Source organism: Schistocerca piceifrons, chromosome 10, assembly GCF_021461385.2.
Source record: "Schistocerca piceifrons isolate TAMUIC-IGC-003096 chromosome 10, iqSchPice1.1, whole genome shotgun sequence".
NCBI lineage: Eukaryota > Metazoa > Arthropoda > Insecta > Orthoptera > Acrididae > Schistocerca > Schistocerca piceifrons.
In genome coordinates this window covers 31264342-31287145 of record NC_060147.1, presented here as the reverse complement: position 1 = coordinate 31287145, position 22804 = coordinate 31264342, and the positions used below count along the sequence as shown (strand labels likewise).

General features: G+C 41.8%; 1 protein-coding gene across 1 annotated transcript; it reads right to left on the bottom strand.

Moving 5' to 3' along the window:
- Positions 1-881: 881 nt before the first annotated feature.
- Positions 882-14580, bottom strand: LOC124718845. Its single transcript, XM_047244469.1, has 3 exons — positions 13911-14580; positions 2649-2786; positions 882-2563 (listed from the first exon to the last, which is right to left on the bottom strand). Exons 1-3 carry the CDS (start codon positions 13978-13980, stop codon positions 2442-2444), a joined length of 330 nt encoding a protein of 109 aa, XP_047100425.1. The 5' UTR covers positions 13981-14580; the 3' UTR covers positions 882-2441.
- Between the last annotated feature and the right edge of the window lie 8224 nt (positions 14581-22804).

Genomic DNA, 22804 nt, shown 5'->3' with positions numbered 1-22804 from the left:
GGATTACGAACTGTTATAAGAAGAAAGTAAGTAACATTATTATGTCAAATTTATGTATTCACATTTTAACATTTTCATGAGTTTTTTCAAAATTTGGCTGAATACATAGTGGCACTTCGCTGTAGCGCTTGGATCGTGATAATTTTGTATGGATTGTGTGATGCATTCTTCCTTGAGCCCCACTACAGCGGTGAAGTAAATTTGTGGTGGTTTGTTTTGTTCCTAACACATTTCTGCAAACAGTTAGGCTTTTAAGGCCTCAAACAGGACTCACTGGGATCCTAGCCTCGCCTGTTAATGTATTTCACGAGTTGCTACTCCTTCAGAGTCTGTAGATAGAAGTACTCAGTCTTGTCTTCTCACACGTCTGCTCACCATTCTTAGTCGTTTCTCGAGTTCCCAGGAGAGTCTGTTCATCTCCCTCAGTTACTGTGGAGTCTCTACTTTGCTGCCGTACCCTTCTGTGACTGTTTTCCTGGCAGTCAATGTCCCAAGTGTGTGTGTGTGTGTGTGTGTGTGTGTGTGTGTGTGTGTGTGTGTGTGTGTGTGTGTGTGGGGGGGGGGGGGGGGGGGGGGGGGTGTGTTCAGACTCACAGCGACAAGGAGTGCTATTATCATCGTCCCCCCACATTTTTGTGGGGTCTCGAATACCAGACAGTAGATACGCGACAGCATTTTCTGGCTTTTCCCTCAATGACAAGTATGCCGTGTGGGTCACTGTGTCTGTTACCCCTTTCAGACCCAAATTATTCTCAGCCATGAAAAAAAATATCTATTCATTGTAATAGGTAAAAACATAATAAATCCAACAAAATCACTGAAAAATTTTATTTACATTTTACGGAATGTCCATTGTAATGGACAAAGAGTATCAACGGTTGTTACATCCTGCATTGTGGAACATTTTGAAACAATTCCTTCCTTTGACAAAACATCGATGAACATTACATTTCTCACAAAAGACATGAGTTTTATTCTTACAACTAGGCATTTTACACCTTGAAGCTTCTGTATTATCATGGTACCCAGGAAAATGTCCAGTAAGATCATTCCGAATCTCTGGTGCCGGACGAATCTCAGTTCTTGCTCTTTTTGCTTTTATGTCCTGTAAATCACTACTGGGTCTGCCACGTTTCACTTTGGTACTAGTGCCCATTTTTACAAGAGCCTCTCCTATTCTCATCTTAAAATGAAGTAAATCCATTGTCTCTTTCTCTCCCAGTGATTCAGTATTTCTTTTGTATTCCAACCAACTGTTCACACACGCTAAATCTACAGCATGGAACAACATTCTCAATGTCCATTTTCTAGGTTTAATAAAAATCCTATACATGCTAATTAACATATCTATTTTGTCAACACCACCCATAGCATGGTTGTAACAACGTACAACTTCAGGCTGTGAGACAGAAACATATGTCTTTCTTGATTTTTCCCAGCGCTGTACTTCATCTTGACTACCACATCCTACAAAATTTGATGCCAGAACTACTGGTCTGTTGTCAAACCATTTACACATTATCAATGCTTCATTCATGCTCACCACTTCTTCAGAAAAACCACGCCCTTTCTTTTTCAAATCCTTATCACTGGTGAAAGGTACATTTGGCATGCGACATAGTCTTGCTGTTCCTGCTGCATATATATTTTTTATTTTTAATATTTCTAGTAAGTTGAATGTTGTGAAGAAATTATCAAAATATAAATAAGCATGTTCCCTGTTAATTCTCTCAACAAGTTTTAGAACAATAGATGCCCCTAAACCAAACTTTCTTACAAACTTGTTTGAGATTTCTGGAGTATCTCCTTGGTACAACAGAAAGTCATAGCACAGACCACTTCTTCCACATAATAAACACAGTTTTATACCCCAAGGTTTTGGCTTTCCCTTACAATACTGCTTTACTCCTAAATGACCTTTGAAAGGAATCATTTGCTCGTCAACACACAATTCTTCCTCAGTCTGTAGTTCCAAACATCTACGTCTAATACAATCATAAATGGGTCTCACTTTGTAAAATTTGTCTTTGCAATTTTCTGGCCTTGCGAAATTGTCAATTACATGGAAATTTGATCTCAGTTGGAAAAATCTCTCTCTTGACATACTTTCCACAAAGGGATCTAAATGCAATGCTGAATCCCAATACATTCTAACTCTGGGGTATTTCAAGCATCCCATAATTATATGAAGTCCTAGGAAAGCCTTTATTTCCGTTACATTTGTCGGTGTAAATGTTTTCCCGTGTTGCAATGCATACATGTTGGTTTTTTCAACCATATTTTCTAAGCAAGCATGAGAAATGTACTCTGAAAAATATTCAATGGGTGTCATATCACACTCTGATGGCTGCACTGAATACTGGTCTTCACCTATAGGTGTGTTTTGGAGTGTAGGCGATTTTCTTCTCCATCTAATATCACTTTTTTCACTAAACACCCACTCAGATGGAATAATAGTCTTCAACATTTGAGTCCTGTGCATAAGTATGATTTTGGTCATCATCTTCTGTGCTGCAACTATCGTCCTCCAGTTCCTCTTCGTAGTTTGTGGCTACATCAGCACCTAAAAATGACAATGCAGTATAGCAACAACCAGGTCAAAATATGTATAATAGTCAGGTGAGATTGATAGTCTTATTAATACATACCAGGTCTAGTGCATTGTGGAATAGATTCTGCATCATCAGGGCCACTTTCTTCGTTTTCTGAGAGCTCTAAGTCAGAAACCTCACCTGACATCAGCAAATCCAGTATTTGGGAAGCATCCCTCTCAATATGATAAAATTCTGAAAATCAATACGTCAGATGTAAGCAATTTCATGAACACTGTTGAAACAAGACGCAAATACCAAGTCTGAAGCAATAACATCAAGTACAACTACTGCAATATTGTACATAAATGCTTGGAATTTTATCTACTGAACCTTTGGTAACATAAAATAAATTAGTTTCGTCCCCTACGTTACAAGAAAGGCGCAGTTGCATCACAGAAGTAATTTTCATATAGCAGAGATACATTACAAGCACACAAGTAAAACCAGCCATTGGGACTAAATGTCCATTTCAGTGGACATCAGTTTTGTAACGTCGATAATACAGTGATTTTCCGAAGCCTGTATCTAATTTTGCTGTAGAAAGTATCCAAAACCTTACTAAAACAAATAAAACTTAAAAACAAGGGGAACTCTAACCTTTAAACACGTAAAATTGGTCGAAATATGTACCCACCTTTTACGTGCTTCCTCTGTGCGGCCACCTTGTCTCAAACAACGTCCAAATACTTCGTGACTTCACCACTAGATGGCAGGATCGCCCATCAGATTGAACCACAAGACTTCCATTTCGACGTACAAGCAATCCTAAAAACATCTGTGCTCTCAGATATGAGATATTACTCTCGAAAAGTAGTGTCCATTGAAATGGACAAGGGGTCTGAAAGGGTTAAACCCTGCGATACTGCTCCCAGTCCGTCTGGATGTCTTTCCACGGAAAATAGACTGTGGTTGTTCATCCTATGGAATCTAACTAATACCGGGTTGCGATCCCAAGTGAGATCCCGAATTGTGTTTGGCATCATGCCCCCACCTACGTTCTTGGTTAATAAAACATCCAGGGCATCAGGCCTGTGATCTGCCACGAGTGGGATTGGGTTGCGCCATCGGAGTCGTGAACAGTATATCGGAACATGTCCACCATTTGGAACAGCTCTTAAACCTTCAGGTTGTATGGGAGTTCTGTGCAGGGTGTTCGGCATTGAACTGCCTGCCTATTGCTACATTGGAATACCTGTCAAATACTTCTCAAGTCATTCTTGAGGAGCTACCAGTTGCAGACCAGGTAGGCCGCTCTGGTGATCAGCTTGCCTCTCTTGGCGTTTATGGACACTAGTGTGATTTAGAAGTGTGCAGGGGTTATGCAGCGTCTTGTTTCTCGGTGTGGGTGGCACAATTGGGCCATGTCGTTTTTAATGACACAGACGTGTTACAGTTTGCAGGTGTCTGTCTTCTGGGCATGTTCTGTACCTTTTAAGTGATGTGTTGCTGGGTTAACTTTGGGCACATTTTCATTTCCCCACTGTCTAAAGCCAAAAGTCTCACAAACACAGATTTCGTCACTGCCTTATTTTCTACAATAATACCTTCATCCAGCAAATGATTGCGTAACAGCTTAAGGGGACACAGTCACGAGGGAACTCCCATAAGGGATCAATGCTAAAACGAGCAAACGTCAGGTACACTTTCCGTATAATCAATCCTATTAGTTCGGTCAGCCCACCTACGCAACCGAACATTAAATGACAAACATGAATCATTACAATCAAATATTGGAAGAGAGTCATATTTCGTTATGTATATTAATGCAGACTTTCGGCTTCTACAATTCTGAACATCAAATACGCCATTAATACTCCCGAACATAAATTCTATCCCAGATCTGACTTCATTTAAAAACATTTTTTCTTTGAGCTTTATGTAACAATGAAGATGCGTCAAATTACCTTGAGGAAAAGGTTCCTCTGATACACAATACTCCAAAATAGACCAAACAGACAAAATAGTGTCCACAAAGTGCTGTTTTCCAGACACAGAACGAGCATCGACTGTAATAAGAAAGCTCTCACTCCTCTTTTTATACCCACGCCGACGAGTAGAACTTGCAGCAGCGTCTGGCACATGTCCAAGCCGGTCAGGCACATCCTGGCCTGCCGCCGACCTTGGGGAAGCTACGCAATCCCTAAATCGTGGAATCTTGCCACTAGTAATACTAGGTGGCAAGACTTCACTTTCTAATGGGGCTGCCACAGGGTTTTCACTCGCAGCGGATGACCTCGCAGTTCCGAATAAGTACGCTGGCATGCGCGACAGCGGCATCTCCCATCCGTCGTCAAATTGAGATTGTGCAGAGTCCTCACTTGTCCCGTGCTGCGCAGGAGAAGTAGCTGTGTGATGTTCGGTACCTTGGGCTTGTTGATGACTATTGGTAATGCTTTCATGATCTTCCCTTTGGTATCCCACAGCGGGACGCAAGTTGTAAGCCATCCTGAAATATCCAATAAATAATAAAAACGTGCCAACAACTGTCATCTGAGATGTAAACAAAATTCATTCTGACATTTACAATGCCAATGCGTCTTTTCTTTAGATAACTTGTGTACTAGCCTATATTTATCTTTACCCTGATCAGGAGACCTCACTACCCATGAGGCCATTTTCTAGGATGGCCTTTGGCTGTGTGTCTGAGGTATGACTTCTGAGGTTTTCTTATTGAGGCTCTAATAATTATACCACAATGGCCTATAACGGTCTTGTCTAAAATCGAAGTACCTATTAGCACACCTTATACCAGTAGGCATAAAAACAAATTCTCTGTATGCGTCCCTAAACTGATGAATTAAATCATCCAAGTTTGGCTTATAATACCACAATTCTTCTAACACAATAACAGCTGCAGGATAATTTATTTTGTTGCCATAAAACGTAATAGCTAATTCATCAATCCTCTGTTGACTGTTGGGAACTAGGAATGCCAGGCGCAGGTCGTCCGGATAGTTTCCGATATGGTCCCAATTGGCATAAAAAAAACTCCAACGCAGACATTAGCTGTAAGCAATAACCTTTATTCAGAAAGTAACAGTACCTTTCCTCTTACAAAATGTCATATAAACTCTATTTCGTACAACATATGTTACATATGGAGATTAGAATGTTTGTGTCAGTAACAACAGAAACACTGTTCACACCATATATTGCATTGTCACGCATTTGAGAGGCACTTGGAAAACCGGCAGCACCTAGAAGCTTCTTGCTTGAAGCACTGACACTCGCACTGACTTCACTTTCTATATTATTTTTTGCCCTCTGTTCAAAACTAGCAGTTTCGCGGTTTATTTTTACATATTTATTTTCATGAAACTTAGGCTTATATCCAAACCTCCTTACTCTACCCATTGTGTTATAATGTTTCACAAAATCATTACATTTGTATCACCAAAAGGTAAACAACTAGGATGAAGAAACTGACAAACGATAGTCGACAATGCAGACAGGCTGGCAAACATCAGAATAACAATTCTCTCTTGCAACCCAAATAAAGAGTATTTATTCCTGAGGAACATAAATGATTGTTGCACTATAGTCAATGCTGACTACTGCGCAAGACACGTCAAAAATGGACGTGGTGCTAGTTACCATGCTTCACGAACAAAAAAAAAAAAAAAAAAAAAACCAAAAAAAAAATTCTATTTTTTTTGAGCTTGTTCGTGACTGTCCCCTTAAGCAAATGTGGGACATCAGCGCCCACCCACACACGTTTCCGTGTGTCGCTAGGATGAGGGAAACAACTGTTTATGTGCGTCACGCCAAGCTCATTCCAAACACAAGCGTTTTGTGTTCCCATGTCTGCTACGCAAGCTACAGACTTATACGAATTACTGTCTAAGGCGACCAAGAGGGCAGCTGTCATGCAAACTTCAAAATCAAAATAAGCAGATTGTTTCCAACTTGCAAACAGTCCGCGCACCATAACAACTAAAACATTACTGTGGGGGTCCTAACACCCTGTCCTCTTGTTGATCATAGCTAATCCAACTGTCGATGTTCATTTCGTTGAAGGACAAAATGCAAACACGTTGCCTGTCAGTGAATGTTTTAGCCTGCATTTTCATCATAATCAAAACATCTTTCAAAATGCCAGGACTGCAACTAAGAGCGGTTTATCCAGGCTCTCAACGTCGACTCGGCTGGTAGAGGATACCCGATTTTTTTTTTTTTTTTCCTCAGAAAATTATAACATTTCCGAGATATAGCACGGAGAGTAATTGATTTACAACTGTCTTCATTACTCCATCTAACCCTTTTTGAGTCACTTAATAAACTTTTTATTTGTTTGGGTGAAAATTTTTTTCCCAGCACACGAGTAATTTCCTTAGACACAAGACTCTCCTTATTAATATCTTCCTCGTGCATAAGTCGTCGCATTCTAGACAGCTGATTATGAAGATCTTTATTCCTCGCTCGAAGTTGCACACATTTGTTTGTAAGAACAGCATTGCTTATTTCTAATGCCGCTATAGTATTCATCAAAGTAACTTTATCTGTGTCTGAAAAAAGACTGTCATCTGTGCATGTGCTCTTATTATGATGTTTCTTATTTGGTGACACCTTTTTCAGAGTTTCCAGAGATCTCTTATGTAGTTCTCCTTTCTTGTACCGTTTAGTTCTGTTTTCTGTTGCGGGGTGACACATTGACAGTCGCACTACTGCATGGAAAATTGCATGAAGGAACTGCATCTGGCTTGAGCATTCATTTTCGGGGCAAATTGAGCAATTCAGACTGTAACTCCCTTAAGTAATCTGTTTCTGCGAAATGGCGAGAGCATATTCGTGCATGCCCAACATTTACACTCTTTCCTACAACATTTCGACAACCATAGTTTTTGTAATGTTTCATTACGCAGGAAACTGTGATACATTACGTCAGTTCCCTTTGTGTTCCGGTTGTAGGAAAAACAGCCGATAACAGCACAGCCTGGGATTGTAAACATTAATTTTCTCTCACTTGTAGATTCTCCAATAAGAATTTCACAGGACGAACCATAAACTATAGAGCTGGCGAATACAATGTTGATCCCACTGTCCACTATCAATAACTATTTCAGTTCCGAATCAAATATCAATTACAGCAAAAACCATAACACTGTCCTACCAACTGGTCCCTTCTTCTTGTCAAGTTGTGCCACAAACTCCTCTTCTCCCCAATTCTATTCAGTACCTCCTCATTAGTTATGTATATATATATTTCGTATGGCTAATAGAATACAGCAGTAAGTAAGTAATAACACAAACAACGTGTAAAAACAATGAATGGTCAATATGTTACAGGCAACAAACAATTATTAGATCTAAAAAAGGAAGTAAAACACAAGATACACAAAAATACATAGAAATTATAGTAACAGTATCTAGTAATAGGTTTTTCAGAAGGAAAAGAGTAGACCAGACTCATGCTTGTATGTCCAAGTCCCTCACCCAGCCAGAAGCATCTCCCTCCAGGAGGTGCAGCTCCTGCATTGTGCCAGGGAATCTCCTCGTAGGGCGGTCCATTGCGATATGATGTAGAGTTTGTGGATTCCCACAGTCGCAGTTGGGTGAGTCAGTCTGTCCCCATTTGTGCTTCCAGTAATTACATCTACCATAGCCTGTTCGGATACGATTTAAAGTTGTCCAAGATTTTCTGGGAAGACCGAAGCCCTTGGGCCATACGGTTGGGTCCGAGACTAAGTTAAGGTGATCAGGGTTAGACATATCCCATTCCCGACGCCAGGCTTCGTCGATATCATAATTGTCCTCGATCAGCTGTTGCCCTAATCTCCGTGGTGGCTTACGGGTCTTGAGCCTGTGGCTGGGATTCTTGCAGTCTTCGTGTAAGGGTAGGTCACGGTTGTTAGCGCACTTTTGCCATTCCCTTTTCAGTGCAGATCTTCGCCTTAGATGAGGTGGGGCTATGTTAGCCAGTACCGGGAGCCATTGGTGGGGCATCGGTTTACAATGTAATTCCAAGATACTTTGGGAGGGGATTGTAGTTAAGCAGCTGGCCTCTGAACTCTACGTCGGGTACATAGTTTGCCTGTCTGTTGTTCAGGTGGAAACAGGAGACTTGGGTTTTAGAAGTATTAGGTCTGAGCCTCCATGTTTCGAAATATTCATCCATTTTGATAAGGTCTTCCTCAATGACTCTTTCGGAATTGTGGAAGTCTCGATGTTGATATGTGAGAGCAATATCGTCTGCGTAGATAAACTTCTTAGAAGATGTCTCTGGTAGGTCTGATGTATATATATTAAAAAGTAATGGAGCTAGCACGGATCCTTGGGGCAGGCCATCATTTAACCTATATTTCTTGCTTATCTCTCCATCTAGGTGTACTTCAAAAAATCTATTTGAGAGCATATTGTTGATTAGGGTAGCCGTTTTCTTGCAAGGAATAATGCGTTGGAGTTTAAGAATCATTGCCTCCCTCCACACTGTGTCATATGCTGACGATAGATCTATGAACACGGCAACTGTCTTTTTCTTCCTTTGAAATCCACTCTCAATATGTGTGGTAAGAGATAATACTTGATCACAGCAGCTCCGACCGGGTCTAAATCCGGCTTGTTCAATAGGAATGAAATTCTCGGCAATGGGTTTTATTCTGTTGAGAATAAGTCTCTCCAATAGTTTGTAGCATACACTCAGAAGAGCTATAGGTCTATAGTCCTCTGGGAGCTTTCCATCTTTGCCAGGCTTAAGAATGGCGACGATCTTGGTTTGTTTAAATAGTGGTGGTAGTGTTTCCGATCGTTGGATGTCATTGTAAAACTGAGTTAGCCACAGTAGAGCTCGAGGTCCTAGGTGCCGTAAGAACTCGTGGTAGACCTCATCTAAACCAGCCGCTTTACCCATTTTCATTTCTTTCAGTGCTTCTGTGATCTCTAGGATGGTAAAGGTTTTTGAGAAATTGTTGTCGGGTGTAGATTGTCGGAGCTTGGTTCTCAGTTCTTTCTTTACTTTCGTAGTCTTATCCTTGTTGCTGCGTGGTGTTTTTCTTGTAAGGTTAACTATTTTGTTTGCTACCTCTTTGGGGTGTATGTTGCCACCCATGCAGGTTTTAATGGAGCTTTCACCTAGGTTTTTAAGAAGGCACCAGGCTTTCTTGCCGGAGTGCTTGAAGTCCATATTTTTCATGAGAGTGTGCCACTTTTCTCGTCTTGCTGAGTCCAGGCATTGGAGAAGCTCGTCCGCAATTTCAGGATCGTTGTTTTGCGAATATGCATTATATAGGTCTATGCATTCTTGGCTCCAGCCGGGAATATAGGTTTTCCTGTAGCCTCTGGGAATGTGTTTTTTGGCAATGGCTAGGAGTAATCCCACAAAGCGGTTGTAGTTCTTCGATGCGGGTGGGATCCATTGGATGTTGTGGGCCATTTCAGCGGTAAAGGCTTCCCAGTTGGCTTTGCCAAAATTCCATTGAGGTTTAGGTGTAGATCTCACTATCGGAATCTGTATACCGACATGTAGCAAGACGGGCCTGTGCTGGCTACGAGGGAAATCAGGCAAGATCTGTTTATTGCAGCGTAATGGTAGCTTTTTGGCGTCTCTGGAAACAAAGCACAGATCGGGGTTGTAGTCTCTTTTCCATCTAGCCGAGTGGAAAGTCCCTTTATCCTTTAGATCGTGGATCAAGAAGACGTCTTCTATGTCCGCCCATTGCATTACTCCCTCGCCATCCTCATTGGTGTTGTTATATCCCCACTGGGTACTGTGGCTGTTGAAATCGCCCATTATCACTGTAGGATGTTGTATGTTGGAAATAGCAGAGTCACTCCATGACCGAGTTGGGGGTTTGTAGAGGTTGATGACTTCAATATCGGCAATTTTTGTTCTTATGACGTAGGTGCTTGGGTCAGTGTTCGTTTTTATATCGTGGACCTGGTCAGTGTTGTTTTAAAAGTAGGTGGCAGTGCCATAGTTAGCGTGGTAAGTTGCTGCAGCAAGCGAATAGCCTGGAAGTTTGCACCTATTTTTCAACTGCTTTTCATCGGTGCAATGTGTTTCCTGGAGCAAGACAGCATCCACTGAATGGTTGTCCAGGACTTTAATTAGGTAGTCAGATTTAGCTCTGCTCATTCCTACGTTGAGTTGTAGAATTTTAAGGACATCTCCAATGTCCTTGGTCAACGGGTTCTGAGAGGAACCGTTGTTTTGGGTATTTGCGTTCATGTCTGTGCTGATTCTGTAAAGCTGGGAAATCCTCACAGGTCCAGCAGCCAGATTTGTAGACTATTTAGCCGTGATAAAAAATCACATTGCCCAGGGTGCACCACGGGGAGGCTAGTCTACATTGCACCCCGTCTCATTAGTTATGTGATCTACCCATCTAATCTTCAGCATTCTTCTGTAGCACCACATTTCGAAAGCTTCTATTCTCTTGTCCAAACTATTTATCGTCCATGTTTCACTTCCGTACATGGCTACACTCCATACAAATACTTTCAGAAATGACTTCCTGACAATTAAATAAATACTCGATGTTAACAAATTTCTCTTCTTCAGAAACGCTTTGCTTGCCATTGCCAGTTTACATTTTACATTCTCTCTACTTCGACCATCATCAGTTATTTTGTTCCCCAAATAGCAAAACTCGTTTACTGCTTTAAGTGTCTCATTTCCTAATCTAACTCCCTCAGCATCACACGACTTAATTCGACTACATAATGTATCCTGTTTCGCTTTTGTTGATGTTCATCTTATATCCTCCTTTCAAGACGCTATCCATTCCATTCAACTGCTCTTCCAAGTCCTTTGCTGTCTCTGACAGAATTACAATGTCATCGGCGAACCTCGACGTTTTTATTTCTTCTCCATGGACTTTAATACCTACTCCGAATTTTTCTTTTGTTTCCTTTACTGCTTCCTCAGTATACAGATTGAATAACATCGGGGAGAGGCTGCAACCCTGTCTCACTCCCTTCCCAACCGCTGCTTCCCTTTCATGCTCCTCGACTCTTACAACTGCCATCTGGCTTCTGTACAAATTGAAAACAACCTTTCGCTCCCTGTATTTTACCCCTGCCACCTTTAGAACTTGAAAGAGAGTATTCAAGTCAACATTGTCAAAAGCTTTCTCTAAGTCTACAAATGCTAGAAATGTAGGTTTGCCTTTCCTTAATCTATTTTCTAAGATAAGTTGTAGGGTCAGTATTGCCTCACGTGTTCCAACGTTTCTGCGGAATTCAAACTGATCTTCGCCGAGGTCGGGTTCTACCAGTTTTTCCATTCGTCTGTAAAGAATTCGCGTTAGTATTTTGCAGCTGTGACTTATTAAATTGATAGTTCGGTAATTTTCACATCTGTCAACACCTGCTTTCTTTGGGATTGGAATTATTATATTCTTCTTGAAGTCTGAGGGTATTTCACCTGTCTCATACATCTTGCTCACCAGATGGTAGAGTTTTGTCAGGACTGGCTCTCCCAAGGCCATCAGTAGTTCCAATGGAATGTTGTCTACTCCTGGGGCCTTGTTTCGACTCAGGTCTTTCAGTGCTCTGTCACTCTCTTCACGCAGTATTGTATCTCCCATTTCATCTTCATCTACATCCTCTTCCATTTCCATAATATTGTCCTCAAGTACACCGCCCTTGTTTAGACCCTCTATATACTCCTTCCACCTTTCTGCTTTCCCTTCTTTGCTTAGAACTGGGTTTCTATCTGAGCTCTTGATACTCATACAAGTGGTTCTCTTTTCTCCAAAGGTCTCATTAATTTTCCTGTAGGCAGTATCTATTTTACGCCTAGTGAGCTAAGCATCTACATCCTTAAATTTGTCTTCTAGCCATCCCTGCTTAGCCATTTTACACTTCCTGTCGATCTCATTTTTGAGATGTTTGTATTCCCTTTTGCTTGCTTCATTTACTGCGTTCAATTAAATTCAATATTTCTTCTGTTACCCAAGGATTTCTACTAGCCCTCGTCTTTTTACCTACTTGATCCTCTGCTGCCTTCACTACTTCATCCCTCAAAGCTACCCATTCTTCTTCTACTGTATTTCTTTCCCCCATTCCTGTCAATTGTTCCCTTATGTTCTCCCTGAAACTCTCTACAACCTCTGGTTCTTTCAGTTTATCCAGGTCCCATCTCCTTAAATTCCCACCTTTTTGCAGTTTCTTCAGTTTTAATCTACAGTTCATCACCAATAGATTGTGGTCAGAGTCCACATCTGCCCCTGGAAATGTCTTACAATTTAAAACGTGGTTCCTAAATCTCTGTCGTACCATTACATAGTCTATCTGATACCTTCTAGTATCTCCAAGATTCTTCCATGTATACAACCAAGTGTTAGCTATGACTATGTTATGTTATGCTCTGTGCAAAATTCTACCAGATGGCATACTCTTTCATTTCTCTCCCCCAATCCGTATTCACCCGCTATGTTTACTTCTCTCCCTTTTCCTACTCGTGAATTCCAGTCACCCATGACTATTAAATTTTCGTCTCCCTTCACTGCCTGAATAATTTCTTTTATCTCATCATATATTTCATCAATTTCTTCATCTGCAGAGCTGTAGTAGGCATGGGCTTTGTGTCTATCTTGGCCACAATAATGCGTTCACTATGCTGTTGGTAGTAGCTTACCCACATTTTTTATTCATTATTAAACCTACTCCTGCATTACCCCTATTTGATTTTGTATTTATATCCCTGTATTCACCTGACCAAAAGTCTTGTTTCTCCTGCCACCGAACTTCACTAATTCCCATTATATCTAATTTCAAACTATCCATTTCCCTTTTTAAATTATCTAACCTACCTGCCCGATAAAGGGATCTGACATTCCACGCTCCGACCCGTAGAACGCCAGTTTTCTTTCTCCTGATAATGACGTCCTCTTGAGTAGTCCCCGCCCGGAGATCCGAATGGGGGACTATTTTACCTCCGGAATATTTTACCCAGGAGGATGCCATCATCATTAACCATACAGTAAAGGTGCATGCCCTCGGGAAAAATTACGGCTGTAGTTTCCCCTTGCTTTCAGCTGTTCGCAGTACCGGCACAGCAAGGCCGTTTTTGTTAGTGTTGCAAGGCCAGATCAGTCAGTCATCCAGACTGTTGCCCCTGCAACTACTGAAAAGGCTGCTGCCCCTCTTCAGGAAACACACGTTTGTCTGGCCTGTCAACAGATACCCCTCCGTTGTGGTTGCACCTACGGTACTGCCATCTGTATCGCTGAGGCACGCAAGCCTCCCCACCAACGGCAAGGTCCATGGTTCATGGGGGTACATATATATAAACTGGAGTATATAAGATATAAATGAATATAGCGATTTCGCATAAGGCATTTCAGTATTGTGCATAACATAGAATTAATCGCATACCTGGTGTGGTGTGAGGAAGCTCTTGCTGCTCACACTCAGTGTCAGGCGCTGTAAGTAAACAATTAAACATTAAATCAGAATGCAGGCATTGTATATTGGAACAGAGCAGTAATGTTGGGCATACATGAATATAAAGATGCGTCTCAAGGTATTTCAGTATTGTGCATAACACAGGATTAATCTCATACCTGGTTTGCTATTTTGGAGCTGTTGCTGCATTGGTTGACTCAGCTTGTTGCACATACCTACTGACATGTACAGGATTTTAAATCATGTTCCATGCATAGAACAGAAAAATGGCACTGCATATGTGTGAAATAGAAGATAAATCCCATGCAGTGTGGTCCACTTCATGGTATACCATCACATACAAGGTGATGCATGTTGCATGTCTCGGTGCTGTGTGTGCCACTGTGTTTTCACTCAGTAATTCTAATGGTATACTTAATCTGCCATACAGAGAAAGCACTTTATTCTCCAAGCGTTTACTCAATACGGCATATCAAATTTTCATCAGTGTTATAGCAGCCTATTACTTGTGAGTCATCTGCGTAGAGGATGATATCAGACTGAACCAAGCATGACATATCATTGTGTACTCTAAGTTCAAACTTATTTGCAGGTTCCAGAAATACTGATACAATGACTGAGTGGAAATACAAGAGCACACCACAGCAAGTAAAAAATAAACTATGCTAACCTATGTTCACATCACCACAAAACAGTCTGTCGAATGTATGTGTGAAATACACTACTTGATCCAAAAAAATTGTCAAAACGATACGTGTACCAGTAATTAAAATGATATTGTGGAGTTAGCATGTATGCAGGATACTAAGCAACAAAACAAAATCATGAACACCATAAATAATATCATTGATTAAATTTAAATATATATATCTTCTGCATATTTAGTTATATAAATTAAAGCTGTTTTCCTACTCCTACATTTTTGGACATCAAATACACCATTTATACTACCAAACATAAACTCCAATCCACTTCTAACCTCCGTTAAAAGCTTAGATTCACTCAACTTTAAATATGCATGAATATGTGTTAAATTACCTTGTGCAAAAGGCTCTTCAGATACACAATACTCAATAAGATTCCAAATAGCCAAAACAGTGTTAACAAAGTGCAGTTTCCCGCCAACAGAAGTAGCATCTACTGTAATCAGAAAGCTGTCACTACGCCTCTTATACCCTGTGCGACGAGGCGTTGCGCCATCGTCTGGAACATGTCCAAGCCGGTCAGGCACGTCCTGGCCTGCGCGCGGCCTTGAAGATGTTGCGTCATCGCGAAAACGCGGAATTGGCCCACAAGTAATACTAGGTGGGACCGATTAGCTTTCTAGTGGGGCCCCCAATAGGTGGTCACCAGCAGAGGATGGTCCTGCGGCTCCGAGTAGGTGCGCTGGCAAGCGCGACAGCGGCACCTCCCATCCGTCGTCAAAGTGATGTTGTGAAGCGTCATCACCAGCCCGATGCTCCGGCGAAGTAGAAGTTGTGTTATGTTGGATACCTTCGGCTTGTTGTACACTACGGGTAGCATTTTCATACTGGCTTCTTCGGAATCCCAGAGCGGTACGCAAGTTGTACGCCATCCTGAAATGTCCAACACAAAATACAACCTGGCCAATGATTGCCACCTAAAATGTAAGCAATAGTCACACCGACACGTACATTGCCACCGTTCTTTCTCTTTAGACAACCTGTGAACAAGCCTATATTTTATTCTACCCTGATTAGGAAACCTCACTAAACGTGAGGCCATTTTCTAGGATGGCATGCGGCTGTGTGTCTGAGAAGGACTTTGAGGTTTTTATTCACTGTGTTTCTAATAATTATACCATAAAGGCCTATAATGCCCTTGTCGAAAGTCGTAATACCTATGTGCGCACCTTATACCGTTAGGCATAAACACAAATTCCCTGTAAGCTTCTCTAAATTGGGCAATAAGTTGTTGCAAATTAGGTTTGTAATACCACAATTCCTCTAAAACAATCACAGCAGCAGAGTAATTAATCTTGTTTCCATAAAATGTAATTGCTAATTCATCAATGCGTTGCTGACTGGTAGGAACAAGGAAGGCGAGGCGCAGGTCGTCCAGGTAATTTCTTATATGGTCTCAGTTGCCATAAAAAAACTCCAACGCAGACATTAGCTGTAAACAATAACCTTTATTTAGAATGTAACGGTACCCTTTCTTTTACAAAATGTCATGTACACTCTATTCCTTACAACAAACGTTGCATATTTCACTTCACTCTGTATAACATCATCCTTCGCAGGTTCGTCACCCGCTATTTGAACACCTATGTAAAATGGATTAATACCTTGGAACAATTTGTTTTTTGCTTTACATTGTATTTCCAGATCTGTCCAAGACTTTACCTTTGAGATATCGGCACTAGATTCAGGTTGAAAATATGTAACAAATTTGAAACGATTTCTCCTGCTATACTTTGACAAGGTACTCCTGCAGAGCGTTCCGGATTCAGATTGAAGGCACGAGGTTTATTACTACATGCTAGCCGTACTTTTTCTAAAGCTCCTTGATCTTAAAATATTTTTCTGTTAGCTCTATCATCTAACGTTAGTCGTTCAATTCTTACATTAACCCTATACACATATGTCACTACCTTATTAATTATTACACTTGCATATTTGTTAGAGAAAAACTTAAATTCATCAGTTATATCATAATGCTGAAGCTTGGAAAAGTTAATTGCAGATTCATCATGTTTCTCGACAGCTCCCATCTTTCCATACTCAAACCTAACACCTCCTGTTTGGGTATATTCCGTTCTCCATTTACACATGCGTCCGAAATATGGTCTAGTTAGAATCGTCTGTCGGCGTATCCAACGCCTCGGGCGTGCAGCGTGAACCCTGCGCATCATCCTCATCCGACGAGACGCATATAATTTCCTCCGGGGTCTCCACATCCGACGTGTCCGACACCACCTCCTCCTACATAGATAAACAATGAATGATATGACAATTGGCGTGCATCACGTTCAGACGCGAAATTAAGGCTTCATCACCGATATCTCAAAGGTAAAGTCTTGGACGGATCTGGAAACACAATGTAAAGCAAAAAACAAGTTGTTCCAAGGTATTAATCCATTTTACATAGGTGTTCAAATAGCGGGTGACGAACCTGCGAAAGATGATGTTATACAGAGTGAAGTGAAATATGTAACGTTTGTTGTAAGGAATAGAGTGTACCTAATGTATTATTTTTGGGGGTTCTGAGAAAACTAACTTCCTCAGTGCATTTAGACTACAAAAAATACTATCCAAACCATGGGAGCTGAAACGTTACCCACAGGTTTTTCATCAGGGAGAGTTATTCAGTTACAGACTAAAACTACATGAAAAAACTCCACATCACATGAACATGAAATTTATAAATAAAATCTGAAAGGGGAAGTATGACAAAATAGTAATAATAATACTGAATCACACATGGGAAGATACCTGAATGTTGTTGATACTATATCATACTGTAGCAAATTTACCGAATGATGAAAATGTCAAGTAGTAGCCCTATCTGACTAAAGAAGTAACACCATATGCACTACCACAATAGATGGTCTTCAGTGATAACCATGTGAAATATTGTCTACCTGAAGAAGTAATTACATATGTATTATAATCTAGATTATGGGTATCAGTTTGTATAAAGTGGTGGAATTGACAGGGCACACTATCTTCATTTGTATGAGGCATGTTACGTAATGATAAAAACGTGAAGTGATTTTTAATGTCAGAATGTTCATACTACATCCCAGTGTAGAACTAATCACAACAGATTTGGGAACATGAACATTTAAAATATTTTAATATTAACAGCAAATAGTTGCAAATTAATGGTACCTTCATCCAGAAGTGTTCTCAGGATGTTGTTGGTTTCTTCTGCATTAGGAACTGCCATGGATATGCGGTGTGAGGAACTTGTCTTCTTTGTCGAAAACAGCCTCCTCTGGGGCACAAGTTTCCTCTTGAGACTTCTTTGTGGGCCAATGTAAGAGATACCACTACTGGTGCGAACAGCACCTGCATTAGCCTTCAGTGAAGTCACCATTTTGTTAGCCAGCTGAACTTCAGTAGCTGACATACCAGAAACAATTTCTGAAAACCTAGAAATAATTTTTCTCTTCTCTTCTGCCGATGCTTCTGGGGTGCAGTAATTAGCATTTCCACTTACTTGCTTCAGAATCACTTCTCTCTCATTAATGAAAGACATATCTCCAACATTTGTAGCTATTGCATCTTGTAATCCAGAAACTTCAAAAGGATTTTGTTCCGTACTGTCTAGTTAACAAACATTATGCATGCACACTTTACTGTCAGTGCACACTAATTTACAGTTACAGAGGATATTATTTTCTTCTACAAGGTAAACTTCATGTGATTTTGTGGCTGGTACTTCCCAACCTCTGTCTACCTTCCTAATTGAGTCCTTATTCATCAAAATGCTGAATTTGTGCTTATGGCGAATGTTTTTCATTTTACTTGTTAGCTTTCCTTTCATGTTGACAATGAGCCTGTCAAACAGCTTTGCTGTTACAAGCGACATCAAAGTGGATATACCTTTATCCAAACGTTTCACCTGCTTTGCATTAGCATGTGTATATGTCAATGTGTTATGCATGCTCTCCAGGTGCATGTTTGTGCTGAATCTGGATCGCGTCCTATGACACTATGCCCAACACTTCACATTGTTTTCATAATACGTCTTGAAATAGTGACCAAATTCTGAAGTCTCTGAATCGCTGTTGAGTTTCTGCAATGCTTCTACCAACGATTCTTGAAACACAGCAACAAGTTTGTACACCTCATTTCTCTTGTCCAAACTTCTAATTTTGCTCTTAATATTGGCCCTCCAGGCTCTTAACGACATGCCGGGTACAGAAAAGTCTCATTTCAGGAGGTCCCATTGTTTTGTTGCAAGTGATACTATACGATTCTGCCAGGTCTGTCATGAATACATTTGGCGAAATCTGTCCAACCTGAGACTTAACACAATTGAAAAATATACTCAAAACATCGGAGTCATTCCTGTTAGATATGAGGAAAGCACATGGAAATCCTTGCCTCATATCATCCAATACAAGTAATGTTGTAACTTCAAAATCATAGCCATTTAGGCCATTAGTTCCATTGACACAAATACAATCACTTCCGTATTTAGCTAATATTTCGCCTTTCGCCTTGTGCGTTGTTCATCATAATTAATACCAAGTCTTCACTTCTCAGTTCAGGGTACAGATCATTAATTGTTTCTTGAGGCTTGTAGAAGAATACACATGGATTGTCACTGTGCTGCACTTCTTGCACCCAAGCTTCAACGCTGATCGCATCATTTGGTTGTCTAACTGACTTTGAAGACAGGTTATATGTAGCTACAATATTATGCAATTCCTGCCTCGTTGTAAGTCCACTCTTTCCAAATTAGAACTGTGCACTGTTTCTTTAATTTTTTGGAGGACAGTAGGAAATAGGATTCTTCCAGCAATGTCTTCAGCTATCTTCATCCGTTTTTTTCCATCAGGTTGAGATGACTTAGGTTCACATCGTGACCAGTGTGAGTGGACATTAAATAACGTGGCATTTTCCTTATTTGTATTGGACTTTAATCTCTGCAGGGCACTTTCCATTAATTTTGTTGCTTCCTGTCAATTTCAGGTGTCTCCCATCACCTTTGGAGGTAAACTGACCTGAACGATGGCAAACATAATATGTGGGGCCATCATCGTAAAATTTAGTGCCACAGCTTTTAATGAATTTGGAATGTGTAACACATTCCATTTCTTCTTTCCATTTTAAAAATTCTTCTTCACTGGAGAATTCCAGGGCTTCTGGTTTCACACATAATGCATGTGCAGACTGGAAATGATCCATCCAGCACTTCTTAGAATTGGTTTCAAACGCACACATTGTACGCTGAAACCTTTTCTGTTGTGGTTCGCCATGAATATTTTGTTGGTGGCGTTTTAAACTATTACAGCCGTCTTTATTCACAAGGAATAGTACATACATAAGTAAATAAACATGGTACATTAGGCATGTAGGTGTTGTGTACCTCGCCAATGTCCACCACCGGAGTGGAGACTTACAGGGCGAACACCATGATAAAACTTATGTATAGAAAGGAAGAAAACAAAAATATGAAAGACAAGAAAAGACAGTGAGAATAAAGACGGAATTCCTCCTGTTGAAAGGCCCCAGGAGTCAAGGCAGAAGAATAACCAACACCTAGCCAACGCCGGCTCGTGGCATCAGCCTTGGCGCCGTCATTCGCTCGTAGATGCGATAACTTGTGCAGCAGCTCCGCAGTACTCTGGTGCTGAGTACCGCCAGTTCTCGGGGTCGAAAGCCTAACGCAGAGAGGTCCTTCGCCGACGCTGGAGACCATGTGCCCCTCCAATTCAACGTTGCGGTGGACACAGTAACCTCCTCGACGTCACGGTGCAGGTTGGAGATGGCACGCCGGATGGACGGCGTGTCGTAATAGGCCGCCTTCTGGGAGAGACACCAGTCGAGTCGAAGATGGTCTCGGACTACCTGGGCGTCGATCAGTCGGGCGATGCACTCAGGCTTGCGGATTCCCTCAGTTGTACGGAGGTGGGGCTCCACTGAGACATTGAAGCCCCTCCGCATGAGTCCACGAGCGACATAGCGCACGATAGCGCCATGTAGTTTAACTTGGGACCCGTCACTATCAGAGTAAGGTACTAAACGTTGTGGTTCAGAATGTTGTTGTGGTTCTTCTGGTCCTTGTTCGTCTTCGTCTTCTTCGCTGTCTGATACCTCGTGGTCGACGTGATCTTCGTTTACAGAACTTGTTCCAGTGGATGAATCAGATGTTGATGGGCGGTCGTGATCTATAGGCAAACCACGGCGAACACGAGAAATTAGCCATTGTTCGTAGGCATAGCGTTTCTGGCCTTCATGCATGAACTCCCAATTAGACCGTTCCCACGGTGGAATACCACAATTCTGAAGGCAAGAAACGTTAAAATCAAATAATGAAAAACAAAAATATGATACACAAGAAAAATTATATTTACATACCTGTTTTTTCGGCATTTGGTTGTTTCGGGTACAAAGTTTTTCCAATACGTTGTTCAACAGCTGTCTTCAATTTCAAGCCGTATTTTCCAACAAATGAATGCCAATTTTGTGTACGACTCCAGTCAATAGCGAAATCAATTATAGCTTTTGCATCCAACTGTTGAACTCGTTGTCTAAACTCTTCTTCTGTAAATGGTCGTTCTCTTGCTTCCTTTAACAGATTATCGTATCCTATGTCGTGCTCTTTAGCAATGGCATCTGCTCCACTGCGCGGTGCGTCTATATTTACAGGATTTCCCGGTCCTACGTAATCACTACCAGGTAAAGTATATCCTTTGTTCTGTACACGTTCAACTACTTTTTTAACGACGTAAGCAGCACCTGCGGCTGCAGCAGTTGTCGCGCCAGCCACTATCGCTATCTGCCCTGAACTTGTAACACCAGCTGTGCTAATTGCGGCCCCGTCCGTGACACTCTCTGGCCTTGTTTCTGCCACCCGTTCAAATTCAACTGTTTCGCCACTCGTATCCAAATCATCGAATGCTGGATTATCTCCATACTGTATACGAGTAGCAGCATCCTCTCTTTGCACTGTTCGAATATCATTACTGCTACGAGAACGATTTACATTTGTTAATGGAATTCTTTCCGCCATTTCAAGGTCTTCCTCAGGTCCCGGATATAAAACACCTCCGTCGTATTGTATAGAGCCATGATTGCCCGTGCTTAAATACTGATTTACCCAAGACATTTTGCTGACTAAACTAAATAAATCATTACCACCTTTTATATACATTACGTTACCAAACAGCACGTGTCGGGCAACCTTTTGCTGGCATGGGTGCTTGCTCAGATAATTGTCCTAAAAGGACAAATTATATCGGCGGGACAGTGACGCCGCCATCGCGACCTTGGGACCCCGGGGGGGCCCATTTTTTTTATCAGTTGCTGACCCTCGAATCATGACGCAGTCCAGGTACTGGAAGGTTTCACCCACACGCAGGGCAGGCACGGTGGTGTTGCCTGCCTTGAAGGTGACGTCTCCATCCACCTTCTTTTCGCATCCAGACGCGACCGAGGCGAGGGTGAAACACTTCCGGTCGTTGATCTGCAGCCCCAGGTGGGCGAGGGCTGCGACGGCTGCATCGATGAGGGACTGCAAGCGGTCGATGCGAACAGCAGGACGTCATCTGCAAAGGCCGCAGCGTTGACTCTGCGACCGAGTATCCGAGCTCCGATGTGGGAGGGAAGTTGACCTAAAACATAGTCCACCGCGAAGTTGAAAAGGGGGGGCAGAGGATTGCCCTGACGGACGCCCCTTGACGGCTGCACACACACACCCACGCCGGCGCCGCCCGCTATCACTGTCGTGCTGCCCTCGTAGCACCTCTCGACGTATTCGATAAAGCAATCCGGCAGGCCATGAGCCCTCAGCACAGGGCGAAGGGCAGCATGATCCACCGAATCAAATGCTTTAGAAACGTCGATCGACGCCACAAAGACAGAGCTGCGTCGGTGAGAGCAGTGTCCGGGATGAAGGTGTTCTCAAACATCCCATCCCGGGGGATGAATGCCTACTGACGTTCGTCCACAGCACATGTGCGCATCAGGCGTGATGCAAGAACCTTGTGGAAGGTCCGCGCCAGCACTGAGCAGACCGTAATGGGCCGAAAGTCAGCAGGGGATGTTGGTGCAGCCACCACTTGTGCTTACTTGAATGCTGCCTCCCAACTATAAGGGATCCTTTACAAGTAAAGTCCTTGTCGCATATGTAGCATTGGTATGTACACGAATGATCCTTATCTGTAA